Source organism: Anabrus simplex, chromosome 2, assembly GCF_040414725.1.
Source record: "Anabrus simplex isolate iqAnaSimp1 chromosome 2, ASM4041472v1, whole genome shotgun sequence".
In the NCBI taxonomy this organism is placed as follows: domain Eukaryota; kingdom Metazoa; phylum Arthropoda; class Insecta; order Orthoptera; family Tettigoniidae; genus Anabrus; species Anabrus simplex.
In genome coordinates, this window is record NC_090266.1 from 129,893,771 (window position 1) to 129,916,644 (window position 22,874).

A 22,874-nucleotide genomic window follows, 5' to 3' on the forward strand; every position below is an offset into this window, starting at 1 on the left:
ATCCAAGTACATGATGACTCTGCATCAAATTCTCTATCAGTTTCATGTAATTCTCACTTCTATTGTCCAAAAGAACTGTTGCAGCATACCATTCTAAGAGCATCCCAAGCATTTCGTTCATCGAGAGTCATTACATCTATAAATTCTTTTCATTTTATCATCACACGCATCCGAGGTCTGGTGAAATTTCCACTTTTAGTTTTGCTTCAGATAACTTGGGAAACATTTGTCTGATGATGCCCAGAGCTTCAATGTGTGTATTTAAACCTTTGTTGAATTTTTTAGCAAGTCATTGTTTGACATGGAGTCGTAGTAACAGAATCTTCTCTCTGGACACATGGGACTCAATTTTTACATTGTGTGCCCTTGGAATGAGTTACATTCTTGTTGGTCACTCTTTCCTGGTTTAATGCTGATCATCTGCTCTACTTCAATCAATCAATCAATACTGATCTGCATTTAGGGCATTCGCCCAGGTGGCAGATTCCCTATCTGTTGTTTTCCTAGCCTTTTTCTAAATGATTTCAAAGAAATTGGAAATTTATTGAACGTCTCCCTTGGTAAGTTATTCCAATCCCTAACTCCCCTTCCTATAAATGAATATTTGCCCCAATTTGTCCTCTTGAATTCCAACTTTATCTTCATATTGTGATCTTTCCTACATTTATAAACGCCATTCAAACTTATTCGTCTAATAATGTCATTCCACGCCATCTCTCCGCTGACAGCTCGGAACATACCACTTAGTCAAGCAGCTCTTCTTCTTTCTCTCAATTCCACCCATCCCAAACTTTCCAACATTTTTGTACCGCTACTCTTTTGTCGGAAATCACCCAGAACAAATCGAGCTGCTTTCCTTTGAATTTTTTCCAGTTCTAGAATCGGGTAATCCTGGTGAGGGTCCCATACACTGGAATCATACTCTAGTTGGGGTCTTACCAGACTCCTTTACTTCCTTACTACAACCTCTAAACACCCTCATAACCATGTCCAGTGATCTGTACCCTTTATTTACAATCCCATTTATGTGATTACCCCAATGAAGATCTTTCCTTTTATTAACACCTAGATACTTAAAATGATCCCCAAAAGGAACTTTCACCCCATCAACGCAGTAAATAAAACTGAGAGGACTTTTCCTATTTGTGAAACTCACAAGCTGACTTTTAACCCCGTGTATCAACATACCATTGCCTGCTGTCCATCTCACAACATTTTCGAGGTCACGTTGCAGTTGCTCACAATCTTGTAACTTATTTATTACTCTATAGAGAATAACATCATCCGCAAAAAACCTTACCTCCGATTCCACATCTTTACTCACATCATTTATATATATAAGAAAACATAGAGGTCCGATAATACTTCCTTGAGGAATTCCCCTCTTAATTATTACAGGGTCAGATAAAGCTTCACCTACTCTAGAAACATAGCAACCCATTCAGTCACTCTTTTGTCTTGTCTAATTACATTCATTTTTGCCAGTAGTCTCCCATGATCCACCCTATCAAATGCTTTAGACAGGTCAATCACGATACAGTCCATTTGACCTCCAGAATCCAAGATATCTGCTATATCTTGCTGGAATCCTACAAGTTGAGCTTCAGTGGAATAACCTTTCCTAAAACTGAACTGCCTTCTATTGAACCAGTTATTCATTTCACAAACTTGTCTAATATAATCAGAAAGAATGCTTTCCCAAAGCTTACATACAATGCACGTCAAACTTACTGGCCTGTAATTTTCAGCTTTATATCTCTTGGCACAGGCCAGAGTAAAGTGTAGCTTCCACCGAAGTCCCAGTCAACATCCATGGCTGTGACAATATGGAAGTTGCTGGGGTATGGGTAGTGCTGAGTAATGGCATTCAGAGCATGACTAGTGCGTTTGAGTGTTATGAAAGGTGCTGTTCATAGGGTCAGTCGTGCTGCAATAGTACTTTCTGACCCAGTGAGGAAAGCAATGGCAAACTATCTCACTCCTCATCTTGCCTAGTAGCCTCATTTTGGTGCTGCCATTGGTTTTTGGGGTTTCCTTATAACCGCATAACCTTTGGTGGTGCTATCTGAGGATCCAACCAGCCTCTGGGCTGATGACCTAACAGACAGACATCTATCACCCTTTCCTTTATACATAGGGCTTACTATAGCAACTCTCCATTCATCTGGTATAGCTCCTCTGACCAAACAATAATCAAATAAGTACTTCAGATATGGTACTATATCCCAACCCATTGTCTTTAGTATATCCCAAGAAATCTGATCAATTCCAGCCACTTTTCTAGTTTTCAACGTTTGTATCTTATTTAAATGTCATTGTTATAATATGTCAATTTTAATACTTCTTTGGCCTTAGTCTCCTCCTCTACCTGGACATTATCCTTGTAACCAACAATCTTTACATACTGCTGACTGAATACTTCTGCCTTTTGAAGATCCTCACATACACACTCTCCTTGTTCATTAATTATTCTTGGAATGCCCTTCTTGGAACCTGTTTCTGCCTTAAAATACCTATATATACCCTTTCATTTTTCACTAAAATTTGTATGACTGCCAATTATGCTTGCCATCATGTTATCCTTAGATGCCTTCTTTGCTACATTCAATTTTGTAGTAAGTTCCTTCAATTTCTCCTTACTTCCACAGCCATTTCTAACTCTATTTCTTTCCAGTCTGCACCTCCTTCTTAGTCTCTTTATTTCTCTATTATAATAAGGTGGGTCCTTACGATACCTTACCACCCTTAAAGGTACAAACCTGTTTTCGCATTCCTCAACAATTTCTTTAAACCCATCCCAGAGTCTGTTTACATTTTTATTTGCCCTTTTCCACCGATCATAATTACTTTTTAGAAACTGCCTCATGCCTGCTTTATCAGCCATATGGTACTGCCTAATAATCCTACTTTTAAGACCTTCCTTTCTATCACATTTATTTTTTACTACGACAAAAACAGCTTCATGATCACTAATACCATCTATTACTTCAGTTTCCCTTTAGAGCTCATCTGGTTTTATCAGCACCACATCCAGTATATTTTTCCCTCTGGTTGGTTCCATCACTTTCTGAATCAGTTGTCCTTCCCATATTAACTTATTTGTCATTTGTTGGTCATGCTTCCTGTTGTTCGCATTTCCTTCCCAATTGACATCCGGCAAATTCAGATCTCCCGCTACAATCACATTTCTTTCCATGTCGTTCCCCACATAGCCGACTATCCTATCAAGTAATTCCGAATCCGCGTCAGTGCTACCCTTTCCCGGTCTGTACACTCCAAATATATCAAGTTGCCTATTATCTTTAGAAATGAGCCTTACACCTAGAATTTCATGTGTCTCATATTTAACTTTTCCTAGCTTACAAATTCTTCTTTCACCAGAGTGAATACTCCCCCTCCCACCATTCCTATCCTATCTCTAGGATACACACTCCATTCCCGTGAGAAAATTTCTGCATCCATTATATCATTTCTCAGCCATGATTCAACTCCTATTACAATATCTGGTAAATATATATCTATTAAATTACTTAATTCTATTCCTTTCTTTACAATACTTCTACAGTTCAATACTAACAATTTTATGTCATCCCTACTTGATTTCCAGTTTCCTGTTCCCTTATCACCGCTCCCTAGGCCACCGCGTTTCCCTGAATGTACCTCCCTATTACCCTTCCAAACAAATTTCCTAACTTATACATACCACTGCGGTTTAAGTGAAGGCAGATCCCTATCTCCTACCCACCCATTAGGATCTAGAAATTTCACTCCCAGTTTCCCACATACCCACTCCATAGTCTCATTTAAATCCCCAATCACCCTCCAGTCAGTATCCCTCCTACACAGTATTCCACTAATAACAATCTCCGCTCTCTTAAACTTCAACCGTGCGCATTTACCAGATCCCACACATCTCCAACTATGTTGGTACTTATATCAGCTTGCTTTACGTTGTTGGTACCAACGTGAAACACTACCACCTTCTCCTTCCCCTCCTCCATCTCTTTTACTTTTCTCAATATCTTCATCAGCCTAATTCCTGGATAACATTCTACCCTGGTTCCCTCTCCGCCACACAATTTCCCCACGTGTCTAATGATGGAATCCCCCATGACCAGGGCCTCAACCCTACCCACCTCATTTGATCCCCTCCCCTGCTGGTCAGCCCTATCTTTCGTGATAGATGCAGAAGCTACTTCCTCCTCCCTTTTCTCCTTCCCATGACCCTGTTCCACCTGTCTCTTCTTATCCCCTACTCTACATTTCCCTTACCTACCTTTTCCATTCTTCCTACTTCCACACATCTGAGCAACAGTTCCCTGTCCCTCATCTTCCCTCTGTTGTTCTACCTGGAGTGACTCGTACCGATTTCGCACAGACACCTGTCCTGAATTCTGATCCTGAATAGAGCCCTTAGCCTGCAATCTCCTTCCCCTTAGAACATTTGACCACCTGTCTTCTACAACTCCCCCCTTTCCTTCCCCACCCTCTTGTAACCTGTACTGTAACCTGTACATTGTTTGAGGGAGTCCTATCTTCCTTCCTGTCTTCTGTGAGAATCCTAATTATCTCCCGCAAACTCTCCAACTCCTCCCTCATACCCCTCAATTGCTCGCCACACCCACAGTTCGTACACTCGCGCTCCTTAGCCATTCTTTACGGAAAAAATGAAAATAAAAATAAAATAAATTTGCAAAAAATAAATGAACGAAGGGATATATTGTCTGGGATAGTACTCAAAGATTACACTACAATAAGGTAATCAATATACAACTACACTACAATACTACTTGGGCCGATGACCTTCGCTGTTAGGCCCCTTTAAACAACAAGCAAGCAACAATACTACTTAGTCGTATACTATTTTTTATCCCACAACCCCTAACAGGATAAAAACTGCTGTTAATTACTGAATATCGAAAGTAATACACAAGAACTACACAATTCCAAACTGCAATTAAGCCTACCCTAATTACAACAACAGAATTTTAGTAAGAGTTTCTACTGAAACTTCTATTACACCATTACTACACAAATATTTCTTACAATAATAAAATAAGCACACTAAATTCTAATAGGATATTACTCGTATACTATTGTACAGTACACTACAGTAATTTTTAAACTACGTTCAGACATATCTTAATTACGATACTGGTACCTTATGTCGCTACTAAGCACAAACAGAAATGAAATTTGGAAGAACTACTGTACTCAAAGATTACCAACAAAGCTAAATACATGCATGCATACATACATACATACATACATACATTATCATTATCATTATAGACTGTTATGCCTTTCAGCGTTCAGTCTGCAAACCTCTGTGAATTTACTAAACGTCGCCACAATCCTCGATTTGCAACTAGTTTTGTGGCCTCATTTAGTTCTATACCTCTTATCTTTAAATCGTTAGAAACCGAGTCTAACCATCGTTGTCTTGGTCTACCTCTACTTCTCTTTCCCTCCATAGCAGAGTTCATTATTCTCCTAGGTAACCTATCCTCCTCCAATCGCCTCACATGACCCCACCACCGAAGCTGGTTTATGCGTACAGCTTCATCCATCGAGTTCATTCCTAAATTAGACTTTATCTCCTCATTCCGAGTACCCCTGCCATTGTTCCCACCTGTTTGTACCAGCAATCATTAAGGCTACTTTCATGTCTGTTACTTCTAATTTATGAATAAGATATTCTGAGTCCACCCAACTTTCACTCCCGTAAAGCAAAGTTGGTCTGAAAACAGACCGATGTAAAGATAGTTTTGTCTGGGAGCTGACTCCCTCCTTACAGAATACTGTTGATCGCAGCTGCGAGCTCACTGCATTAGATTTACTTGAAATTATCTACCTGTTCTAGCTTTGTATCGCCAATCTGACATTCAATTCTGTTGAATTTCTTCCCTACTGACATCAATTTAGTCTTCGAGAGGCTAATTTTCATACCATACTCATTGCACCTATTTTCAAGTTCCAAGATATTAGACTGCAGGCTTTCGGCACAATCTGCCATTAAGACCAAGTCATCAGCATAGGCCAGACTGCTTACTACATTTCCATCTAACTGAATCCCTCCCTGCCATTTTATACCTTCCAGCAGATGAACCGTGTAAACTACGAACAGCAAAGGTGAAAGATTACAGCCTTGTCTAACCCCTGTAAGTACCCTGAACCAAGAACTCATTCTACCATCGATTCTCACTGAGCCCAACATAAATGCATTTGATTGATTTTAATAATCTACCTTTAATTCCATAGTCCCCCAGTATGGCAAACATCTTTTCCCTCGGTACCCTGTCATATGCTTTCTCTAGATCTACGAAACATAAACACAACTGCCTATTCCTCTCGTAGCATTTTTCAATTACCTGGCGCATACTGAAAATCTGATCCTGACAGCCTCTCTATGGTCTGAAACCACTCTGGTTTTCATCCAACTTCCTCTGAACCACTGATCGCACTCTCCCTTCCAAGATGCCAGTGAATACTTTGCCTGGTATACTAATCAATGAGATACCTCGATAGTTATTGCAATCCTTCCTGTTCCCTTGCTTATAGATATGTGGAATTACTGCTTTTGTCCAATCTGAAGGTACCTTACCAACACTCCATGCTAATTTTACTACTCTATGAAGCAATCTCGTCCCTGCCTTCCCGCTATACTTCACCATTTCAGGTCTAATTTAATCTATTCCTGCTGCTTTATGACAATGGAGTTTATTGACCATCGTTTCCACTTCCTCAAGCATAATTTCACCAACATCATTTTCCCCTTCCCCATGAACTTGGCTGTTCGCAACACCACCAGGATGATTTCCTTTTACATTGAGAAGATGTTCAAAATATTCCCTCCACGTCTCCAGTGATTCTCTGGGATCTATTATGAGTTCACCTGAATTACTGAAAACACTGTTCATTTCTTTCTTCCCCTCCCTTCCTAAGATTCTTTATTACTGTCCAGAAAGGTTACCCTGCTGCTTGACCTAGCCTTTCCAGGTTATTACCAAAATCTTCCCATGACTTCTTTTCGGATTCAACAACTATTTGTTTCGCTCTGTTTCTTTCATCTACGTACAAATCCCTGTCTGCATCGGCCCTTGTTTGGAGCCATTTCTGATAAGCCTTCTCTTTATGTTTACAAGCTGTTCTCACTTCATCATTCCACCATGATGTTCGCCTTTTCACATCTTTACACACAGTTGTTCCTAGGCATTCCCTTGCTGTTTCTACTACAGCATCCCTGTATGCCACCCATTCACTTTCTATACGCTGAACCTGCTTACTGTCTACTGTTTGAAACTTCTCACTAATCATATCCATGTACTTCCGTCTAATTTCCTCGTCCTGGAGATTTTCTACCCTTATTCGTTTGCAGACAGATTTCACTTTCTCTACCCTAGGCCTAGAGATACTTTGTTCACTACAGATCAGATAGCGGTCTGTATCATTGAAATATCCGCAGAAAACTTGTACATTCCTAACAGATTTCCTGAATTTGAAGTCTGTTAAGATATAGTCTATTATGGATCTGGTACCCCTAGCCTCCCATGTGTAGCAGTGAATAGCCTTATGCTTGAAGAATGTATTCGTAACAGCTAAACCCATACTAGCACAGAAGTCCAGCGAACGCTTCCCATTCCCATTAGCTTCCATATCTTCCCTACATTTACCAATCACCCTTTCGTATCCTTCGGTTCTATTCCCAACTCTCGCATTGAAATCGCCATTAGCACTATTCTATCCTTGCTGTTGACCCTGACCACGATGTCACTCAATGCTTCATAAAACTTGTCAACTTCATCCTCATCTGCACCCTCACATGGTGAATACACGGACACAATTCTTGTCCTAATTCCTCCAACTGACAAATCTACCCTCATCATTCGCACAGCTGCAGTTTCCTATGTTGCGTGCAATGGTATTCCTGATAAAGAGCCCTACCCCAGACTCTGCCCTTCCCTTTCTAACACCCGTCAAGTACACTTTATAATCTCCTATCTCTTCCTCGTTATCTCCCCTTACCCGAATATCACTTACTCCTAGCACATCCAGATGCATCCACTTTGCTGACTCAGCCAGTTCTACTTTCTTTCTTCCATAAGCCCCATTAATATTGATAGCTCCCCATCGAATTCCATTTCGTTCGCCATGTTGTTTCCAAGGAGTCCCTCGCCTGTCAAATTGGAGTGGGACTCCATTACTCCCATAGGTCCGAGGCTTGCTTAAAATGTTCTGAGCTCGGCAAATTCATGAAGCAGGATGCTACCCTACTTGCACATAGTCCAAGTGAGGATCCCTCCTCTAAAGTGTTATGGACCACCGGTGAATTGTATAGTCCAAGTCGCCTGAGCACAATTAGGGCCATGACTCAGAATATGTCTGAGATGCCCACTCCCATTCCATAGCAACTGGTATCCCGACTCTCAGGACCACTTACTAGGCCACTCAGCCGTTACCCATGGTTCATGAACTAGGATGTGACTACAGTAACCCACAAACATGAACCATACAAAGCTAAATGCTTAGACAAATTATTATTAATACTACGCTCTAATAGATACACACACAAGATAACACACGAATATAACAGGCAAGATACGGCACTATCTAAATGTACTGTACAGTATACTAGAATGTATCTACACTACAATTTTCAGCTGAAGTGTGGTTATATGAACTTTTACCGCTGGTGGATTAGTATTATTTTCCCTACTACGCAGGACGGAGAATAAAAGTGTCCTTAAATGCTGAGAATAAGGGGTTGTCTACTATGATTTCTGTCAAAACACGCCGGGGGTTTGAAGTACTATATTACTGGGATATAGGAATTTGATTATTAACTTTTACTCGATGAATAAACGAAGGTGGAAAGTACAAAGTATGCAGGGAACTAAGACTGCAAATTATCGGAATAATGAATCAGCTGACTTTGTATTTATTTACACTACTATCATGTGCATGTAGCAAGAATCGTCAACAATCCAAAAAAACGGTTAAGTATCGTAATTATCCAGTGAAATTACCGTGAATTCTCTTTAACCTCACTTTAAATCGATGTTTACAGGCTTATCGTGTTATTTACTGTAATAAATTATTACCTATGTGATAGTTTGAACTATCCTACAGGCAGAGGAAGCAAGAATATTTTGTGTAGCCACCTTGAAGCCCCAGAAGAAATCCCAAAATCTTAAAATCACCACAAACATCCCATTTGTAACATCCATATTTTAGTTTTTCCAAGAGCAGCTTCACATTTTCAAAAGTCTCCTTAAGTTGTGCAGAATGAGCTACTGGTATGGAAAGAAACTTGTTCCCATTGTGTAGTGCGACAGCTTTGAGACTTGTTCTTGAACTGTCTGTACATTGATGCCATTGATCAGATTGATGAGCAATCTTAATGTGTTCAAAGGGACAATTAACATCACGATATAAACAAAGATTTCTGTACATTTGGTGGAAGCAGGCAAAATTCTTGTGCCTTACCCCGTATTTTGTTATTTTACAGGATTTATTGAGCAAGTTATATTGTGGCAGACTGGTTGAAAGCAGTTCAGCCATTGATTTGGTTAGTTGCAACTCCGTGACAAGCTCTTCCAATTTTGGCTGAGTAAAGAGTTGTTGTTCTAAATTGCTGTCATCACTAAAACTGAAAACACTGTCATCACTTGAATTCATCTCTATGTCTTTTTCATTAATATTCTGTTTTGGCTGTGATGGAATTGGCAGCTCTTCACTAAGTTGTACTGGTGCAATAGATGACGGTAGGCTAGGATGTGGAATATTTTTTTCTTTTCTTGGTACTTTGGTGATGTGTAATATAGTTTTTCCACCGTACAAAAGTAATGGTTGTCGTGATGATTTGTAGGCTCTTGCCATAATCTAGGGAATGCAAATGGCATACATTTTCTTGTTCCACGTAGCCAACCCTCTAAAACAGATGAGCAGCAGCCACATGTCACATGGGGAGCCCATGTAACTTGTTGGTCTTGAACATGCACACTGAAATAAGCACGGTACGCCTCACAGAATTTTGTACTGGGCACAATTTTATGTTTCATTTGTTTTGATCCAATGTAATGTCCACAAACACAACAGAGCGTGTCTGCTGTCAATTTACAACTTCTGGATGTTGACATTTTACGTTAAAAGACAACAATCAATGTTACTTATAACCACAGAACTGCATCTACATTCACAAATGACACAGACATTTTCTGAAAAATATCTATGTATATCAATACATGCAGTTGGATTTTTAAAAGAAGTCGACCTGTTAAACCCTTGTTTAATTTATTTATTTGACCACCTAATCAATACAATAAGTCTTGTTATTATTGTTATTGTTATTATTTCAATCAAATATCATCAATACGGATCAAGAATGATATTTATCACATGTAATATTAAACCCTTCCAGATGTATACCAATAAAGTTGGAACATCACATTAGAGCGATTAGTGGTGATCACCTTGAATAACTACGATTGCCAGAAAAAGTGGTAAAATCTCAACTTTCCAAAAACCGTTAAAATATCCAAAAGTGTTGACATTTCAAAAAATACTAACATTATATTGATGTTGATTATGTTAGTTTTATACAATAAAAGGAAGGAATAAAAATAAACAATTTTTTGTTACGAAGTTTAATTCGCTATTTATCATTTGTGGTGTTGTATAATTCTTTCTGATGAAGAGGGAGTGGAATTGTGCTTTGTAGTTGCCGAGAATACCATCCATTAAATAAAATTGTGTAAATTATTTGTGTTCCAATTCTTGCTGCCTGAAGAGAGCTTGTTTCTCAAGGCACTCACTTTACATTGACCTTCGGGCGGGTGGCTCATTCACAATTAACATTCGGGAGTATAACTCCCGCCCATTGCAAACAGTTCCACGGGTATTGGCAGGCATGAGCATCAGCTGCTTTTGACATACTCTGTGTTATAACCCTAGGAAAACTGAAGGGGCCAGTTTTGAGTGGGTTTTTTTTTTAAAGGGAAATATTTAGGAGAAACCCAAACATAAACGTAAAATTTCTTTTAACTTTGTTTGTTTGGACATGGAATTATTTTTTATGTGACTCTTCAACTTTTCTGTACACATAGAGAAACAACAGTGGATGTATATGCACACAACACAGGTGCCTCTTCAGTGACATACATGTTAACGCCCACTGCGAAACATTTTATTGTTAAATTCATCAATAGATTATCTTCTTCTGCCTTTCTCCTTACTTTGAGATTCTTCAATATTGCTCACCAGTTAATTTGTAAGTCCTCCGTCATAGCCTCCTTTCTGTTGCCAAACTCATCCTCTTCCTTATTCCATCTGATTGACAGTTACATATTGTTAAAATAATTTTTTACGTCTGGTCTGGTTATTTCTTATCTTGACTTGTTGCTTTTTCCTCTCTATTTATTTCCTTGCAGATTGACAGTTTTGCCTTTGTTCAGCTTTTGTTGTGATGAACAGGATACCCAATAGAAAAGTACATTACCTTTTTGTGTTTTTTTCCCAGGTTCGCCAGAAAGCAGTGCATTTGGTGATAGCGAAAAATTAACTTGCAGTAATCCATTTTTGGAGATTCAACAAGGAGAGACTCCTCTTGAATTGGGTGTTCAATTACTGCAGGTATATAATATTTCACAGCTAAACTGCTCTACACTGAGTGACCAAAAGTCATGGGAAGACATTGAATGTGATGTTAAAAATGAGTCGCTAATCCGCGAGACTTCAAAATGGCAGCAATACGGCCAGGCACTGACTCTACAAAATGTTGGAATCATTGTGGAGGGATCTGGACCCACACGTCTTGCACTGCTACCCACAATTGTTCTTATGTAGTTGGTGCAGGGTTCATGGAGTGTACACTAGAATCGGCAGCATTCAATAAATGCTTGATTGGATTAAGATGGGGGGATCTGCAGGGAAAATCCATGGTTGTAAATTTACTGGAGTATTCCTCCAACCACCTGTGTGCCACCACAGATCAGTGACATGGTGACATGGCGCATTGTCCTTCTGAAACATGGCATCTACATCAAGGTACTCTAGGTTCAGAAAGGGATGCAGATGATCTGAATGAATGTCCACATAACGTGCACCTGTCAGCGCTCCCTGCAGCCAGACAGTTGGCCTAATTGCGACCATGAGAACGCCTCCCAGTCCAGAACTTAACCACCTCCCACCTGGACAAAACCTTGTTGACTCACAGGATCCATAACTTCATGGGACATACGCCACAGGCTCATGTACCCAATCAACTCTATACAACTGGAACCGGAATTCATCGGACCATACCGCACACCGTCACTGTTACATGGTTATTTGCCGATGTTCAGAGGGCCATGTACGTCTTTGACCTCTTTGTCGAGGAGTCAGCAAACGGACACAAGTTGGCTGTCGGCTGGTGAAACCTATGTGTTGTAGTTGCCTTCTTACAGTCCTGGTAGAAATGGGTTCCTGACTCCCAAAATTTAACTGGCCAGTCATGTGACTCACAGTAGCTCGCCAAGCGCCCAGTATGGTTCTGTGGAGGCGACGTGACACCCGTTCGTTAAACACCTGTGGTCTTCCCGTGTGGCGGTTTACGCGGATGGTAACATTCTCTCTGCAATATTGAAGATCCACCCTCGATACTATCGACCTCCGAAACCCAAATTTGCGTGTAATCTCCGCTATGCTATGACCCTTGCGCCGATGAACATCCCACGTTCATTGTCTGTTTACTTGCGACGTGTTGCCATCTTCAGGACTCTGTTGTCTATGGGAGACTGCTCAGCTAGCCGCAACGCTCAGGGGTCATACACGGGACATTCTCTAATGGGACACCCCTTCCCTTGACTTTAGGCCACTCAGTGTATGTTCCCTTCAATGATCTCTCTGATATGAATCAAAATGTCTTCAAATTTGATTCTGTAGGAACTAACTGAAAACTTAATTTTTGGATGTCATCACAAACATTGGCTTATTAGACTGACATATTTACTGATGTTGAATAAGACTGAAATTGACACTGTTGTCTTTATAATTATATTGTTATTTCAGAATGTTATGGCCAGGAGGAGAGCGTGCTTGTACAACATTACAAATCGTCGAGGGAGAGTGGTACGATTCTGGTTAATCAAGCGAAAATATAAGCTGGGTGAAGATATTATTGGAATGTTTGATTTTACAGAAGCCACTGTCCAATGCGTACAGGTGGGGTATTTCTGTATTATTTTATCTGCATGTTGTGAAGTATTCATTTGTATAACCAACCAAATGTAGGATGATGATGTATAGCTTATTGTTACTTAGAATACCTAGTGCATTAGAAGCTCGTTTTACAACAGGTGTTGGTGCATATCTGCAATACATTGAAATAACATAAATTTATGGTTCAATATTGCAGCATGTATTAATTCAATAGGAATTAAATAAAATATCTGGCATTTACACCATATTTAATGAAGCTTTGTCCGATGAAAATTAGGTTCGGTATTTGCATGATTTGTAATTGAGGATTTTGTTCATATGACTCTGTTGGAAAATCCAAGTACATTTCTTAAGTACATAGTCCTTAATCAGTGTTAGATGTAACAAAAGGTGTCACTATATCTGACTGACATTTTATCACTTTGTTGTCTCATATTTTACTTTGATTTGGAACATAGAATATGAGGGTTGTAGTCAATGAACAAAAGCCAAAATGTTTTAGCCCCTACTGAGCAGTGTATTAAATTTAACTGCCTGACCCTTTAACATTAATCGTCCAGATGTCGCAATATTATGGCGTAAGACAGTGGACTAAAACTGCAGTGTCAGTAATATTACGTCCCTCGAATTCACACGCTTTATATACGAGACCTAACAAATTATAACGGCCCTAGCACTGCTGTAGTGAGTATATTGTGCAGTAAGTAGTATAATGCACCGCTAGATAACACAACATTGCTGTATGGAGGCAGAATAGAACAAGGTTGTGCTAGTTGGCTCCACCCATATTTTCCTTGACTCCACCTTCCTGTAAGTGTACGCACTTTTTAATGATATCATTTTTCTACATAGTCACCCTGCTTTTCAATGCACATGGACCACCATTTCACAAGCTTTCTGATAGCCTCTGCAAAAAAGGTTTTTGTTTGCACAGCAAACACCTTAACCTGTTGATCGGAGTTGAATCGTTGGCCTCTTAGATGATTTTTAAGTGGACCAATCAGATGGTAATCCGATGGGGCGAGATCAGGACTGTACACAGGATACTCCAACACCTTGAAACGCAGCATCTGAAGAGTTTGAGTGGTGTGGGTGGCGGTATATGGATGTGCATTGTCATACAACAAAAGAACTCCTTGTGACAATCGACTTCTGCGTTTGTTGCTAGTTGCAGGTTTCAGCTTCTTTACCAGCATATCACTGTATTATTCACTGTTCACATTTCCCCCTTTTCCTGGTAATGTTCCAGGATTGGTCCTTGAGGGTCCCAAAACACTGTGAGCATCACTTTTCCTGCAGAAGGTTGACTCTTGTATTTCTTTTTGACTGGGGATCCGGGATGCTTCCATTCCATGCTCTGATGTTTGCTCTCTGGTTCGAAGTGGTGAACCAATGTTTAATCTCTAGTGATGATGCGTTTCAGAAACATTTCACCTTCGTTAGCATGACAGTCCAGTAGATGCTGACAGATTCTCACACGATTGTGCTTCTGCTCTTCATTGAGTTGTTTTGGAACCCATCTCCAACTGATTTTGTGAAAGTTAAGCCTGTTATGCATGATTTCATATGCAGAACCATGGCTAATGTGCATATGGTTTGCCACGTCATCAACAGTCACTCTTCTGTTATTCAGGATCATATCACGCAATTGTTCAATATTAACATCAGTTACGGCTGCAGATGGATGCCCGGATATTTCCTCATCCTTCACGCTCGTGTGACCCCTTTTAAACTGTTCAATCCACTGGCAAACACTTCACTGTTGCAAAACATTGTCCCCGTATTGTACTGAAAGTCTTCTACGAATTTATGCTCCTGTTACACCCTCAGACCACAAAAATAGGATTACAGAACACTGTTCTTCCTTGGTGCAAACAAAACGTGGTACAGCCATATTTATGTCACATTAGGGCAAGCTGTACTGATCTGATAATGCTGAAACCCACCACAGATGTAGACAACGGTGCCGTCTAGCGGCTGGTGAGCACACAACGCCATAGAGCCAACCTAAAGACAATTAGAGCAAAAATGCAGATACTTATTGACTTTCGTACATACGTTTGCTTGGTGGATTTTGGGGGTACATAATGTATTCAGTTGTTGAGTGTTGCGTTCTTTAGAAATGAAGTGGCATATTGATAATCCCACAAACTATGAAATTCAATCATTTATTCATTTTTTGAATGCTGAAAACATTCGACGAATTGATATTCATGGGGGACTGTGGAGAATATAAGCGGCCAGTGTTAGGATTTGGTTCATGCAATTAAACAAGGGAGAATAATCTTTCATGATGCAGAGAGGTCAGATTGCCCACTTTCATCAGCGGTGAACTGAAACAAAAGGTTGATTGCATCATATGAGATAATTTGCGCTTTGCAATTACTGAGATGCGTGCACAGTGTCCTGAAGTGTGTTGCACAGTTTCATTTGAAATTATCACTTAACATTTGGAGGTCCACAATGCCTGTTGAGAACCACTGATGCTCACAGATGGGCACAAAGCTGAATGGATGGGTTCTGAATTAACTTTCTTGGAATATTTTCAACATTATGGCAATGAGCTCATTGACCAAATTTTCACACGAGATGAAAAACTGGTTTTGCTCAACACACATGACCAGGAAATGGCAGTCATTTGAGTGACATCATTCAGGCTCTTACATGTTGCAAATCTCATGACTGATCCGTATTGAAATGTACATTAATTCAACAATGATACAGAAGTTTTTGAGATCCACCTATACAATACACATTGGGTTCTTAAAAATTAAGATTTACATCTTGTCATTCTAATTTAACGGGACATGTTTCACCCATTGTATGGACGTCATCAGCCGTAATCTGATTCCTAATGTATAAAGATCATGATCCTGATTACTCTAGTCAAAGTGTTACATAAAGAAACATATGTGTTATAAAAATGAGGAAAGCTTGTTATAAGTTCCCAGAATACAATTTACACAATTAAAACATGTTTAAAAATATGTTCGAGTAAAATGAGTAATATTGGTGCAATCTTACACTGATGTCCTTAAAACATTTTTAAAATAGCCAAACTGTCCTTATTTACATAAACGATAAGAAAGTCTATGGCTAAAAATCAAAAATGAAAGGAATCTGATTAAAGGCAACCCAAATTTGAAGTCGTAGAAAGATATTAATGATCCTTAAGTGGCTTAATCAGTTAAAAAAGTCGTAAATATTTTTGTAGAATGTTTATAGTAGGCCTAGTATCATAGAGTATACAGCTGTGTGTTTGATGGAGTTATTGTTACTGTTGTTTGACACGTATTTGTGAGGTGAGTCCACAGTCTTCTTTTTTGTTGAAGAAATGATGAAAGGTTCACTGCTGAGTGTTGCCGTGTATGTCTCTACTAGCTGATATGAGTCTTTCTTCGTTGTGCTAATAGTCAAATGGGAACGCTCATGCTTGATGTGGGCTATAGCTTGAATGTTGAGAACGACTATTGGTGATTGTGTGGTGAAGAATCTGTAATAAAAGGAGGGTAGAAAGACATTAAGTTTAAATATTTAAAGAAGAGACTGCAGTATTTGGCAGGAAACATTGTGTATACATTTACTTACCCTCCTGATTTTTGCGGTGTGAACTAGTTGCCTTTGCAGCATCAGAACGAGTGACACTTGCATTTCTTATATTGTATCTGTGTGGAATTGAGGGAGGGGTGTGTGGTGTGGGAGAGGAGATGGTCGGAGCGTTAAGCTTACGTGCTGTTGGCTGTGGGAGGTTAGTAGGGGCAGACACGGAGGGAGTTATCTTTAATGGTGGGAGCTTTTACGGATGTTATTTTAAGATTTTTTAAGAATTTTATTTTCATTTAAATTTAGTGATTGTAACAAGTTCGGCAAAACCTCATATAAGGGATTTTTTATTTCAACGAAGTCATTCAGATTAAGGTTTTTGCTATAGTATTGATCTAAATAAATATAAATGCTTTCTAATTCATTCATTAATATTCCTTTGCCCACTCTTTTAATAATTGTAAGGTCCTGTTCGATAGTTGTGAAACAGTGCCCTGTATCCTTCATGTGAGAACACATGGCTGAGAACTTGCTGTGATTATTGGCATTCTAGTGCTCTTGATATCTTGTAAAGAAACTCCGGCCTGTTTGTCTGATATACGAAATGTCCCATTGGGTGCATTTGAGTCTGTATATGCCTGAACTTGAATAGATGCTACTGTTTAAGTTTAGTGTGTTGTGATTGAGAAACAGGTTGCAGTTAGTGTTTGTTGCCCTAAATGCAATATTGATATTTTGCTTTTGTAAGGGATTTGTTACCTTGTAAATACCTGGATTATTGTAGGTGAAAGTGGCAAAATTACATTTTTGGGTTTATCTGGGACGAGGTTTATTGCTAATTTAAGTTCAATCTTGTTAATTATTCAGTTAGCTATTTCTGTTTCAAAACCGTTAAGTTCTGCCAAATTCTTTATATAATTGATTTCTGTTTTTTATGTTCCTAGGTCTAATGAGATTTTTTTTTTTTTTTTTGCTAGTTGCTTTTACGTCACACCGACTCAGATAGGTCTTATGGCGACGACGGGACAGGAAATGGCTAGGAGTGGGAAGGAATCGGCCGTGGCCTTGATTAAGGTGTGCCTTTGGGGTTCGAACCTACTATCTCCCGAATACTGGACACTGGCCGCAATTAAGCGACTGCAGCTATCGAGCTCGGTAATGGGATTTTTAAGGCTCTGTAAATTAAACTGTAGAAAGTGACCTGATTGTGGGCGTTAGAGTGTACTGTTGAATTTTTAATTGTTTGTGGGGTATGAGTAGGTTTTCTAAGAATTTGGAAATCGAATGTATTCTTATCGTGTGTTACTGTGATGTCTAAAAAAAAGTTGATGGATCCATTGACCTCGTCCTCCGTGGTAAACTTTATATTTTCGTGGAGGGTGTTTAAAAAATCTAAAATTTTGTTGCTATTGTTAAGATTATTATCGATTATTGCAAAAGAATCATCTACGTACCTAAGCCACAATCTGAGTCCCTTTATTTTTGATGTTATTTTGTGTTCTAATGAATCCATGTATATGTCGGCCAAGATGCCTGACAATGGGTCACCCATTAAATAGGCCATATTGGTGATAAATTTTGCCATTGAAAGTGAAATAGTTGTTCTTTAATACAAAGTTCAGAATCTTAATAAAATCATCTATTTCAAGCATGCTTAGATTACCGTGTTTGGAAAGGTTTTCCGTAATAATGTTTGCTGTTTCTTTTGTCGGCACGTTAGAATACATGTTCGTAATATCATAAGAACACATTATGTGGTTGGGTAGTAAAGTGAATTTCTTTAAAATATCACAAAAGTCAACCGATTCTTTAATGGGGATTTGTTGTTAAATCTATTATGTCTTTTGAGAAAATGATGAATGTACTATGAAGTCTTATAAGTCGGACTGTTTCTGCAATAGATAATTGGACTCGTGGATGTGTCTTTCGTGTGTAATTTAGGTAAGGCTCCGCCGGTGGAAATATTAGTGGTCATGTGGATTAGTTTTTGCTGCTCTTGCTCATTGAGTAAGAAAGTTGAGCTCTTTATTAGTGTTTTTAAATTTCGTTGAATTGTAGTAGTAGGGTCCTTGTTGATTACCAGTATTGAAAATGTCCCATCTGCAAAAAACTTTTTTGTTTTTGTAATATATCAGTTTCTGTCTAATTTTAGTTTTCAATCTTTGAATTAGATTTGTGGGGTTGGAATCAGAAGTTTTATTTAATTCCTCGGTTACTGTTGGTAATTTATTTTTTTAATTTGTACCTGGTATGGTTTGTAATTCTAAGGGGAGTTTGGAAATATTGGACTCAACCGGTAACATAGTATTGATCACGTTGCCTTCCTTTCGTTAATTCGTTTTTCTGAGAATTTTGTGTTTGTCGTGTTAACTATGGCTGGTTGGTGAATTGTTATAAGGTGGGATGCTTTTTATTTTTTCTACATGCTTTTTAGGAGACTGCAGCTGTGCGAATGATGCGGGTAGATTTGTCAGTTGGAGGAATTAGGACAAGAATTGTGTCCGTGTATTCACCATGTGAGGGTGCAGTTGAGGATGAAGTTGACAAGTTTTATGAAGCATTGAGTGACATCGTGGTCAGGGTCAACAGCAAGGATAGAATAGTGCTAATGGTGATTTCAATGCTAGAGTTGGGAATAGAACTGAAGGATACGAAAGGGTGATTGGTAAATGTGGGGAAGATATGGAAGCTAATGGGAATGGGAAGCGTTCGCTGGACTTCTGTGCTAGTATGGGTTTAGCTGTTACGAATACATTCTTCAAGCATAAGGCTATTCACCGCTACACATGAGAGGCTAGGGGTACCAGATCCATAATAGACTCTATCTTAACAGACTTTGAATTCAGGAAATCTGTTAGGAATGTATGAGTTTTTCGTGGATTTTTCGATAATGCAGACCACTATCTGATCTGTAGTGAACTAAGTATCTCTAGGCCTAGGGTAGAGAAAGTGAAATCTGTCCGCAAACGATTAAAGGTAGAAAATATCCAGGATGAGGAAATTAGACAGAAGTACATGGATATGATTAGTGCGAAGTTTCGAACAGTAGACAGTAAGCAGGTTCAGGATATAGAAATTGAATGGGTGGCATACAGGGATGCTGTAGTAGAAACAGCAAGGGAATGCCTAGAAACAACTGTGTGTAAAGATGGGAAAAGGCGAACACCTTGGTGGAATGATGAAGTGAGAGCAGCCTGTAAACGTAAAAAGAAGGCTTATCAGAAATGGCTCCAAACAAGGGCCGAGGCAGACAGGGATTTGTACGTAGATGAAAGAAACAGAGCGAAACAAATAGTTGAGGAATCCAAAAATAAGTCGTGGGAAGATTTTGGTACTAACCTGGAAAGGCTAGGTCAAGCAGCAGGGAAACCTTTCTGGACAGTAATAAAGAATCTTATTATGGGAGGGAAAAAGGATATGAACAGTGTTTTGAGTAATTGAGGTGAACTCATAATAGATCGCAGGGAATCACTGGAGACGTGGAGGGAATATTTTGAACATCTTCTCAATGTAAAAGGAAATCATCATGGTGGTGTTGCAAACAGCCAAGCTCATGGGGAGGAGGAAAATGAGGTTGGTGAAATTATGCTTGAGGAAGTGGAAAGGATAGTAAATAAACTCCATTGTCATAAGGCAGCAGGAATAGATGAAATTAGACCTGAAATGAAATATAGTGGGAAGGCAGGCATGAATTGGCCTCATAGAGTAGTAAAATTAGCTTGGAGTGTTGGTAAGGTACCTTCAGATTGGACAAAAGCAGTAATTCCACCTATCTATAAGCAAGGGAACAGCAAAGATTGCAACAACTATCGAGGTATCTCATTGATTAGTATACCAGGCAAAGTATTCACTGGCATCTTGGAAGGGAGGGTGCGATCAGTGGTTGAGAGGAAGTTGGATGAAAACCAGTGTGGTTTCAGACCACAGAGAGGCTGTCGGGAACAGATTTTCAGTATGCGCCACGTAACTGAAAAATGCTACAAGAGGAATAGGCAGTTGTGTTTATGTTTCGTAGATCTAGAGAAAGCATATGACAGGGTACCAAGGGAAAAGATGTTCACTATACTGGGGGACTATGGAATTAAAGGTAGATTATTAAAATCAATCAAAGGCATTTATGTTGACAATTGGGCTTCAGTGAGAATTGATGGTAGAATGAGTTCTTGGTTCAGGGTACTTACAGGAGTTAGACAAGGCTGTAATCTTTAACCTTTGCTGTTCTTAGTTTACATGGATCATCTGCTGAAAGGTATAAAATGGCAGGGAGGGATTCAGTTAGGTGGAAATGTAAAAAGCAGTTTGGCCTATACTGACGATTTGGCCTTAATGGCAGACTGTGCCGAAAGCCTGCAGTCTAATATCTTGGAACTTTAAAATAGATGCAATGAGTATGGTATGAAAATTAGCCTCTCGAAGACTAAATTGATGTCAGTAGGTAAGAAATTCAACAGAATTGAATGTCAGATTGGTCATACAAAGCTAGAACAGGTCGATAATTTCAAGTATTTAGGTTGTGTGTTCTCCCAGGATGGTAATATAGTAAGTGAGCTTGAATCAAGGTGTAGTAAAGCTAATGCAGTGAGCTCGCAGTTGTGATCCGCAGTATTCTGTAAGAAGGAAGTAAGCTCCCAGACGAAACTATCTTTACATCGGTCTGTTTTCAGACCAACTTTACTTTACGGGAGCGAAAGCTGGGTGGACTCAGGATATCTTATTCATAAGTTAGAAGTAACAGACATGAAAGTAGCAAGAATGATTGCTGGTACAAACAGGTGGGAACAATGGCAGGAGGATACTCGGAATTAGGAGATAAAGGCTAATTTAGGAATGAACTCGATGGATGAAGCTGTAGGCATAAACCGGCTTCGGTGGTGGGGTCATGTGAGGCGAATGGAGGAGGATAGGTTACCTAGGAGAATAATGGACTCTGCTATGGAGGGAGACCAAGACGACGATGGTTAGACTCGATTTCTAATGATTTAAAGATAAGAGGTATAGAACTAAATGAGGCCACAACACTAGTTGCAAATCGAGAATTGTGGCTACGTTTAGTAAATTCTCAGAGGCTTGAAGACTGAACGCTGAAAGGCATAACAGTCTATAATGATAATGTATGTATGTATGTGTGTGTGTGTGTGTATGTATGTATTTATGTATGTATGTATTTATGTATTGACCATTTCTTTCATGTATCCATTATTTTTAGCTATTTCTTGGATTAGTCGTATTTCCTCTTTTAAGTCATCTTCTGTTAACGGTATATTAAAAGCTCTATAGATCATGCTGCAGTAAGCTGCTTTTTTATGACTATTGGGATGGAGGGATCTATTTTGATCATGTTCGATGTATGTGTGGGTTTTTTGTATATTTTGTATGATAAGTGGTTTTCGTGTCTAGAGCAGTACCATACCATTGCATCATTTGATATAACTAACATGTATCCCAATATTCCCACCAAGAAAACTATAGAAATAATCAAATCTAATCTAAGAAACTACAGCAATTTAAGCACTCTAGAAATTGAAGAATTTATGAAGCTACTTGAATTTGCCACTAATAACAACTATTTTAGATTTTACAACACAATCTACCAACAACAGGGCCTACCAATGGGGTCTCCTGCTATTGGCATACTGGCCGAAATTTACATAGACTACTTAGAATACACATCTATCAGCAAAATAGACAATATATTCTTTTGGTGCAGATGTGTTGACGACATTTTCGTCATCATTCATAATAGATCCACTGACGAAAATATCATATTGGATAGACTTAACACAATAGACCCCTGCATAAAATTTACCAAAGAAACTGAAAACAATCACACCTTAAACTATCTCGATACAACAAAACTAGACAAAGCTATATACCTTTAACAGAAGATGACTTAAAAGATTAAATACGTCTAATCCACGAAATAGAAAAAATAATGGATACAAGAAAGAAATGGTCAATACAGTTATTCATAAAATCACATCTCAACCTAAAACCAGATTGACAAAAATAAACAAACCTAAAAAGGATTAAGTATTATTTGCTTTCAACAATGCAAAAACATAACTTAAAAATGGCATTCAAGACCATGCACAATAGCACTAACATCTTACACAATACCAAGATAATCAATAGTA

General features: G+C 39.0%; 1 protein-coding gene across 1 annotated transcript in view; it reads left to right on the forward strand.

The window, feature by feature from the left end:
• The window catches only part of LOC136863927 (RAB6A-GEF complex partner protein 2-like), a 170,510-nt gene that overhangs the window by 91,718 nt on the left and 55,918 nt on the right, over window positions 1–22,874 (forward strand). Inside the window, exons 5-6 of the mRNA XM_068226487.1 lie at window positions 11,519–11,631; window positions 13,048–13,200. Coding sequence (XP_068082588.1) covers window positions 11,519–11,631; window positions 13,048–13,200 — 266 coding nt within the window. The remainder of the gene's footprint in view (window positions 1–11,518; window positions 11,632–13,047; window positions 13,201–22,874) is intronic.